The following is a 9,518-nucleotide window of genomic DNA, read 5'->3' as shown; positions in this document are numbered from 1 at the left end:
CAGGGGGCGGGGCCTCACAGGTGGGGCCTCAGGGGACGGGGCTTCAGGGGCAGGGCCTCAGGGGGCGGGGCCTCACGGGTGGGTCCTCAAGGGGTGGGGCCTCAGGGGGTGGGGCCTCAGGGGGCGGGACCAGTCATTTCTTATCTTTTCTACAGTGAACTCTGTGACCTCGCTGTGACCTCACGGCGGCGGCGCTCCGGCTGCACCGACTCAAACGCCTTCATCTCATGTTAAACTGCTTTATTTTGAAAATCACTCCACAGGAATTCACATTATTTTTATTAAATGTGTCGTTTTTTATGTCTTCGGTTGTTTTGATACGATCAAAATGTAAAATAACTCGTTTACATTCTGTTTTATAAAAGAGTTTTTCTTCCTGTTCGCTGTTTTTATACTTTAAGTTTCAGAAAGTCACAAACCATTAATAGTAATAAAAAATATTATTATTATTATTATTACTGTTTTTATAGCTTTGGTACTTTCGATACTGTAAATAACAAACATGTCGTTTTAAACTTGTTTATTATGAAACCAGGAAATATATTTGAGAGAAAAACTGTTGACAAATAAAACGTTTCAAAGCAAATAAAAACTTTTGTTGAATGGTAAAAAAAACAAACATTAGAATTTGCAAAAAACAAAAAAATCAAATATACATTAATTTTTCTTTGCGTTTCTACTTTTATCTGGTTGCAGTTTTTCTCTCACGTCTGTTTTACTACATAATGAATCTGTAAATCAAAAAGTATCAAAGGTTTGTTCATATTTCTTGTTTATAAACATGTAAAGTGTTAAAAGTTCTTCCTGCCGCCTCGTTGATGTTTGTAAACAAAGTGATGAAGACGACGAAGATGAAGATAAATACATAAATAAATAAATAAATAAATATCACAGGTTGGATTAAAAGTTGGTGCAGACGGAGCCGAAGAGCCGAAAGCTCAGGACAATTATTACCACAACACAAACTCACAGGAGGAAGAGGAGGAGGTGAAGGAGGAGGAAGAGGAGGAGGAAGAGGAGGTGAAGGCTGCTATCATCACGGACAGAATCTGAATCATTGCACTGGATTTTTTATAATCTGTTTTTGTATCTTCATGTTTTCTGTAAATGTCACGTTCAGCAAACTGTATGCACTCGTTTATTATTTGCCAAAGCCTCTGTACCGTGCTTCTATTATTATTATTATTATTATTATTATTATTATTATTATTAGCCTGTTAATTTGTCTGTACATATTGTAAATATATTGATATCTATATGAATGTTCCGTGTATAATCTGCATTTATTGACAGTACGAGTCTCCTCATGTGATACTACCTACTCTCTCTCTTTGCTTTACACATTATTATTATGATTATTATTATTATTTAATAAACACGTGTTGAGGATAACGTGCTGTTTTTGGCCCATAGTGTAGCCAGGAAGAAAATACCTCGTTATTAAATGTTATTCTTAATAATAACGGCTTATTATATCGGAATAATCCCGTTTATGAACATTTTGCCTGTAAACGATGAAAAATAAAATGACTTTTATAATAACAATTTACCACAAAAATATATATACGTGTTGTTGTGTTTGTTCTTTCTTACTGCACATTCAATTTATTATTATTCATATTATCATTGTTATTATAAGTATAATTATTATAATTATTGTTATTGAATATTATTGATATTTATTGTATATTTAATATAATCCTAGGGTAGACCTTGATTTTTTTATTATATATAATAATTTATTTCATTCTGTATTTAAAATTATCCCATTCAAGTCCCATATTATTATTATTATTATTATTATTATTAATAATAATAATAATATATTTTTAAAAAATGTATTGATTCTAGTATTTATATAATATTTATAACATGTTTTATTGTATATATATATATATTTTTTAAATAATCAGGGTCTATTTTATTTATCTTTTATGTTTTTTAAATAATTCACACACACATATATATATATATAGATATATATTATTGTGTATTTCAATAATCATCTTATTTAGGTCATAAGGTAGACTTTTATTATTATTATTATTATTATGATTAATAATAATAATACATTTTCAAACAAAAAATAACAATAAAAGGTCTACCTTAGGACCCAAATCAGATGATTATTTAAATACACAATAAACTATAAATATATCTATATATTTTAATTATTTAAAAAGCATAAAAGATAACAATGACAGACCTTGAATATGATTATTTTATTATTTTTTTTAATTATATTATTTTAAATAATATACAATCAAATATATAAAATGTAAATGAAATCATCTTAAAACATAAAAAATAACTATATATATATAGTTATTTTTTAATATATGCATGTATGTTTCTATATGTATGTTTGTGTATATGAAGTTTTTTCTGCTCAGCGACAGTTACGTGTTGTCTTATACAAGCGGAGCTCACACCACCCGGTAACAGCGGCCAGCCAATCAGGAGCCAGCGCAGAAAGGGGGTGTGACCAATGGGAGAGCACGACGCTGTGCCGGGAATGTGAGGAAGCCACGCTATTGGCTGAGGAGGGACCCGCCCACCTGCCTTACTGACCGACATTCAGCTGCCAAAAGATATAAAGTATATGAAGAGAAACAGCGACACCAGGCGGCCAGCGGCGGGACTGCAGCCAGAAGAACTATACATAAACATGAATATATTATTTATATTTTATTATGTATGTAAACAATCATCAGGTTCAAGTCCCGTATTAGGACTATTATTGTTATTTTATATGTAATTATTTATATTTTATTGCATATAATAATAATAATAAGAATAATAATAATAATAATAATTATTATTATTATTATTATCATTATTATCGTTATTATTATTATGTTATTGCATATAATAATAATGATAATAATAATAATAATAATAATAATAATAATAATATTATTATATATTTTATTTCAAATTGTATTATTTATATTTAGCTATCATCCTGTTCAAGTAAGTCCCTTGTTAGGGCTATTATTGTTATTTTTTATGTCATTATTTATATATGTTTTAAATTATTTTTATTTGATTATTATTATTATTATTATTATATATTTTTTTATTATATCATTTATATTTATTTTATTTTATTGTGTATGTAAACAATCATCCTGTTCAAGTCCCATATTCGGCATATTATAGTTATTTTTTATGTAATTATTTATATTTTGTATTATTATTATTATCATTTTGTATTATTATTATCATCATTATCAACAATAATAATAACATCACTATTATTGTTGTTGTTGTTGTTGTTATTATTATTATTGTAATTGACATTTTTACTATATATTTTATTTTAATGATTTAATTTAAATTTAATTTATTTCATTGTGTATCTTAGCATCATCTTATTTAGGTTCTCAGGTAGACTCTGGTATTATTTATTGATTACTTTAAAATAATCATATTTAATGTTATTGTTGTATTTTGTGTTTTAATGTGCAGTTCCTCCTCCCGCCTGCAGGGGGCGGAGCCTCCTGGTGACCTACATTAACAGAAAGCCTTTTTGTTCTGAGGCAGCCAATCACAGCGCTCCCTCACCGGAAACAGCTGATCAACCGCGTCACCTGTTTCGAGGGGGAAAAAAATAATATTTTATTTATTTTTTCTCCAGAAACTAAAAACTGAAATCGAAGATAAAAACAACACAAATATAATCAAAAACACAATAATCCAGACTGTAAATATCCGTGTTTGTGCTTATTCACGTCTTTCTTCGTTTTCTGACGATTTTTAGGCTAAAAGTCTGTTTTATATTCTCTTTTTTTAACGTAATTGCACACTTAATCTTTATGTTGGACATTTAAATGCAAAATAAAACAATTAGGAGCGAATATAAAGAGCAAAGTTACTTTGTACCGCTTGTGTTTAAATCACGGTTAAACTAATTTGTAATAAATAAAATGTAAATTTAATGTCAGTTTTACTTTAAGTTTCACCACATTAGTTTTAAACATGATTGCACTGTTTTATAAAGAGTTTAACGGTTCATAATGTTAAATAAATGTTTATTTATTTGGTTGTGTAAACGGTCATTTCCATAGTTTTGTAACATTTTCTGTTACGGTCAGTTTTTTAATTAAAACTTGACAAAATATGTATGATTATGCTGATTGATGCCGCCCTTTATATTAATTACAAATAATATATTAAAATCGAATTATTTGCTGTGTTCCGATTGTGTTTATGTGACATTTTAACTCGTTATTTTAATGTTAAATTCACAATATCTCAACACGGAAGTCAGTTTTTTTATTTTTAGCGATTTCTGTGTATTTTTTAACGTTGTTGTTCTATTTTATAACGACAGTTTAACGGTTTATAATGTGAAATAAATGTTTATTTCTTTTGTTGTGTAAACGGTTATTTCCATAGTTTTGTAACATGGTGTTACGGTCAGTTTTGTAACTCACAAAATATGTACCAGTGCTGATTGATGCCGCCCTTTATATGAGTTACGAAGAATATATTAAAATCTAACTATGTGCTGTGTACTTATTGTGTTTATGTGACTGTGTTTAACTCGTATTTTATTCATATTTTGGTTGTGTAAACGGTGTTTTTAGTAGTTTTGTAACGTCTGGTGTTGCGCTCAGTTTCGTAACCCTGCTCAGACAAAGCCCTTTGAATCCCCCCGGTCACGTGAGCGCGGCTCGCCACTTGATTGGCTCCGCCGCAGCGTCAGTTTAAAGAGCCAAGCACGAGCTGCGTTCCTATTGGCCGGCTCCCTTGTGGCGCCAAGATTCCAATATAAAGCGTTTGAGCGGCAGCAGCCTGCTCCAGTCTCTCTCCGCTGCTCGCTAGTTTACATTAAACCTTTTATCAGCTAACTTATATTTTATTGATCTGTCCTTATATTTTATTGATCTGTCCGCGTGAACCAGCAGACCAACATGCTCTCTACTCGCTCTGCTCTCTCCGTGAAGAACCAGCAGTCCCTCAGCAGAGACATCAGCAACATGTCGCTGGACAAAGAGAACACGGTGAGGAGACAGAACACTACAGAACCTGCTTTATTCTCTTTAGAACCTGCAGTTATTCTCTTTAGAGCCTGCAGTTATTCTCTTTAAAACCTGCAGTTATTCTCTTTAGAACCTGCAGTTATTCTCTTTAGAACCTGCAGTTATTCTCTTTAGAACCTGCTTTATTCTCTTTAGAACCTGCTTTATTCTCTTTAGAACCTGCTTTATTCTCTTTAGAACCTGCAGTTATTCTCTTTAGAACCTGCTTTATTCTCTTTAGAACCTGCAGTTATTCTCTTTAAAACCTGCAGTTATTCTCTTTAGAACCTGCAGTTATTCTCTTTAGAACCTGCAGTTATTCTCTTTAGAACCTGCAGTTATTCTCTTTAGAACCTGCTTTATTCTCTTTAGAACCTGCTTTATTCTCTTTAGAACCTGCAGTTATTCTCTTTAGAACCTGCTTTATTCTCTTTAGAACCTGCAGTTATTCTCTTTAGAACCTGCAGTTATTCTCTTTAGAACCTGCAGTTATTCTCTTTAGAACCTGCAGTTATTCTCTTTAGAACCTGCTTTATTCTCTTTAGAACCTGCAGTTATTCTCTTTAGAACCTGCAGTTATTCTCTTTAAAACCTGCATTTATTCCCTTTAAACCGGCTCTTTAAGCCGATTATTATTATTCATTCAAACTCTTTGTTCTTTCCTCCAGCCGCCCAGTCTCAACCCGACCCGGGTCCTGGCGACCAAAACCGCCCGGAACATCTTCTCCTCTCCGGTGAGTCCACGTGGTTCTGTCTGCTTTTGTGTTTTTGTCATTTTGTCTCTTTTATTGTGTTCATGTGGCGCCAAAGAGCAGATCTGGCGCCAAACGATCAGCTGTTAACGTCAGCTGACGTGTAATGTTTACATCTGTGTGACCTATATATTATATTATTAATTATTATTATTATTAGGATTAAGCTGCAGCTGATTAGATAAACATTACGTTTCCTCCTCTCCTCCCTTCTTTTTCTCCTTTCTTTCCTCTCATTTCTCTCTCCTACTAACCACCCTGTTTCCTTTCATCTTCACCTCTCCTTCCTTCTCTCCTTTTCCTTCCTCTCCTCCCCTCCCTCCTCCTTATTCTTCTCTCCTCCTCATTACTGCTGGTGTTTAATGTTTACATCAGTATGACCTGTATATTATAATGCATCTTATTCAGTTTATCATGTGACAAAGAAAAGCATCAAATTCTCAAATTAAAGAGACAAAAGGCCAGAAAATGTAAATTATTAATGACGATAAACAATTAGAATAATTAACTAAATGTTGTACATCTTCTGATTTCTTTCTGTAACTCACTTCAATATTTTTATTGAAATGTTGTTAAACTGTTAATAGAAGCAGTCGACATCAAGCAGTTTTTATGGTCAGTTAACATGTTTTCAATGATGTAAAACTGACTGAAGCTGATTGATTTTTTTTTTATTTAAACCCAAAGCTGTGTAGTAGAGTGTGTATATTTGTAGAGTGTGTAGTAAACTGTGTGTGTGTCAGGAGGTGAAGAAGAGCAGCAGCAGGGAGGAAGAGGAGGAGCCGCTGCTGAAGGAAAACCCTCGACGCTTCGTCATCTTCCCCATCCAGTACCACGACATCTGGAACATGTACAAGAAGGCCGAGGCCTCTTTCTGGACCGCCGAGGAGGTAAAACTCATACCACTACTATATATATATATATACACACACACACACACATACATACATATTGTAGGATCCAGAACTTTATCACAAAGTTGAATTAGGGACGTAATGTTTTATACTGGTCCTGTAGTACTCTATTACTCCTACTGTAGTACTGTATAATGGTCTGTGTGTCCTCAGGTGGACCTGTAGTACTGTAGTACTCTCTAATAGTATATATATATATCTGGTGTGTATGTGAAGGTGGACCTGTAGTACTCTCTAATAGTATATATCTGGTGTGTCCTCAGGTGGACCTGTCCAAGGACCTGCAGCACTGGGAGTCCCTGAAGGACGAGGAGCGGTTCTTCATCTCTCACGTTCTGGCGTTCTTCGCCGCCAGCGACGGCATCGTTAACGAGAACCTGGTAAGCCCCGCCCCCGTGTCTGTGATTGACAGGCGGTCCATTATTCTGGCGGTCTGACGTGTGAAGTGACTTCCTGTTTGTGACCACCAGGTGGAGCGCTTCACACAGGAAGTCCAGGTGACGGAGGCCAGGTGTTTCTACGGCTTCCAGATCGCCATGGAGAACATCCACTCAGAGATGTACAGCCTCCTCATCAACTCCTACATCAAGGAGCCCAAAGAGAGGTCAGTCCTGCTCCTCCTCCTCCTGCTGCTGCTGCTCCTCCTCTTCCTCCTCCTCATGCTCCTCCTCACTCTCTAGTTAATGTTGGTGGTGTGTTTGTGGTCTGACGGTGCATTCACTGACCCTCAGAGAATACCTGTTCAACGCCATCGAGACTCTGCCGTGTGTGAAGAAGAAGGCCGACTGGGCCATCAACTGGATCGGCAACAAGAGCGCCAACTACGGTAACAAGATACTTCCTGTTGATTGTTATTGATCAGGTCTCAGTTATTGATCAGGTCTCAGTTATTGATCAGGTCTTTGTGGTTCTGGTTCCAGGAGAGCGAGTTGTGGCCTTCGCCGCCGTGGAGGGAATCTTCTTCTCTGGTTCCTTCGCTGCGATCTTCTGGCTGAAGAAGAGAGGCCTGATGCCCGGCCTGACCTTCTCCAACGAGCTCATCAGCAGAGACGAGGTGATCACTAGTTACATCAACATGTTCTGGTCCTAACTCTGTCCTGGTTCTGGTCCTGACTCTGTCCTGGTTCTGGTCCTGACTCTGTTCTGGTTCTGGTTTCAGGGTCTCCACTGTGACTTTGCCTGTCTGATGTTTAAACACCTGGTGAACAAACCGTCGGCAGAAACCGTCACCAAGATCATCAAGAACGCCGTGGAGATCGAGCAGGTGGGTCCAGGTTTTTGTCCTCCAGTCTGCTGATGGTCTCACTGGTTCCACTGGTTTGTTTTTAATGGTCTTACTGGTCTTGTTCTCAGGAGTTCTTGACGGAGGCTCTGCCGGTGAAGCTGATCGGGATGAACGGGGACCTGATGAAGCAGTACATCGAGTTCGTAGCCGACAGACTGATGCTGGAGCTGGGCTTCACCAAGGTAACCACTACAACCAGTAGAAGCAGTAGGGGACTAAGTGGTCCCAGTAGCAGACCCTGTCTGTATCCCAAAGACATAGATCGTTACTTCAGTTGTGTCCTCCAGAGCTGAGGCCAGAGAAGTTCCTCTTACTGTAATGACCACTAATGGATTTGTAAATTAATCGCTGCAGTTTAAAAACAGTTATTTATAAATAACAATAAATTATTAGAGCACTCTATCAGTCCCTGTTAACATAATGAACAAATCTTCTGAATGGCATAGCTAAATATACTTTACACTTGCATCTTCATCTGACATATAAAATAATTAACAATGACTTTAGCGACTGAGACACATTAATTAACTGAACTAGTAATGTATTAAGATGACGTTTATTATATTTTAGATAAATATTCTGGCATTTCTTTATGTTTTGCTTGCATATGAACACAATATTATCATAACTTACAAAACTTCAGTGTGAACTGAAAATACTTCTATATTTAAAATCATATTGTGCCGCCAGCGTCACTGTTTCTACACTCCCCATTGTTGGAGCGGTGTGCGCAAAGCATTATAGGATTTGGATTTGTGCATAAGAACTCTGTCCTCTAGAGGATCCTGGACATTGGGACAGTCCTTCAGATTCAGTCGATTGTGGATCCTTCCTTGGGAAACAGCCACTGATGGTCCCAGTAGTAGACCCGCTGATGGTCCCAGTAGTAGACCCGCTGATGGTCCCAGTAGTAGACCCGCTGATGGTCCCAGTAGTAGACCCGCTGATGGTCCCAGTAGTAGACCCAGTGGTGTCCCAGTAGACCCAGTGGTGTCCCAGTAGACCCAGTGGTGTCCCAGTAGACGACCCAGTGGTCCCAGTAGTAGTGGACCCACTAGTGGTGTCCTAGTAGTAGACTCTGTGGTCCCAGTAGACCAGTGGTCCCAGTAGACCCAGTAGTGGTCCCAGTAGTCTGAGGGTCTGTGGTGATGAGAGGCGCAGGGGTACGGACCTCAGCCAGTGATGGGGGCTGAGTGCTGCTGCAGACGTTCTGATTGGAGGACGAGTGGTTCTCTGACAGAACGACAGCAGCACGAAACAGACGCCAGTCTGAACAGACCAGACAGCATTTATTACTGATTATTGATTATTGGCTGTAGTCCATCACCAGTCTGTGTGTCTGTATCTAACGTCTGTGTTCTGGTGGTGTGGTTCTGTAGATCTACCGGGTGGAGAACCCCTTCGACTTCATGGAGAACATCTCTCTGGAGGGGAAGACCAACTTCTTTGAGAAGAGAGTGGGAGAGTACCAGAGGATGGGCGTGATGTCAGGACCCTCAGACAACACCTTCAGGCTGGACGCTGACTTCTGAGAGGAACC

The 9,518-nt window shown here is 37.1% G+C and overlaps 1 protein-coding gene and 1 non-coding gene across 2 annotated transcripts in view; both read left to right on the top strand.

Annotated features, from left to right (window-relative positions):
- Positions 1 to 4,763: 4,763 nt before the first annotated feature.
- Positions 4,764 to 9,518, top strand: part of LOC131991014 (ribonucleoside-diphosphate reductase subunit M2-like) — a 5,012-nt gene continuing 257 nt past the window's right edge. The window contains exons 1-10 of the mRNA XM_059356292.1: positions 4,764 to 5,009; positions 5,696 to 5,761; positions 6,523 to 6,669; positions 6,957 to 7,073; positions 7,164 to 7,297; positions 7,425 to 7,519; positions 7,614 to 7,747; positions 7,853 to 7,957; positions 8,047 to 8,160; positions 9,358 to 9,518. The exon at positions 9,358 to 9,518 is cut by the window's right edge and continues 257 nt beyond it. Coding sequence (XP_059212275.1) covers positions 4,920 to 5,009; positions 5,696 to 5,761; positions 6,523 to 6,669; positions 6,957 to 7,073; positions 7,164 to 7,297; positions 7,425 to 7,519; positions 7,614 to 7,747; positions 7,853 to 7,957; positions 8,047 to 8,160; positions 9,358 to 9,510 — 1,155 coding nt within the window. The 5' untranslated portion in view covers positions 4,764 to 4,919 and the 3' untranslated portion in view covers positions 9,511 to 9,518. The remainder of the gene's footprint in view (positions 5,010 to 5,695; positions 5,762 to 6,522; positions 6,670 to 6,956; positions 7,074 to 7,163; positions 7,298 to 7,424; positions 7,520 to 7,613; positions 7,748 to 7,852; positions 7,958 to 8,046; positions 8,161 to 9,357) is intronic.
- Positions 9,118 to 9,256, top strand: LOC131991750 (small nucleolar RNA SNORD94). Its single transcript, XR_009396182.1, has one exon. It is a non-coding gene; the product is annotated as a small nucleolar RNA SNORD94 (small nucleolar RNA).

Source organism: Centropristis striata, chromosome 18, assembly GCF_030273125.1.
Source record: "Centropristis striata isolate RG_2023a ecotype Rhode Island chromosome 18, C.striata_1.0, whole genome shotgun sequence".
Taxonomy (NCBI): Eukaryota; Metazoa; Chordata; class Actinopteri; order Perciformes; family Serranidae; genus Centropristis; species Centropristis striata.
The sequence above is the reverse complement of the archived record's forward strand: the minus strand, read 5'-3'. Positions and strand labels throughout refer to the sequence as shown.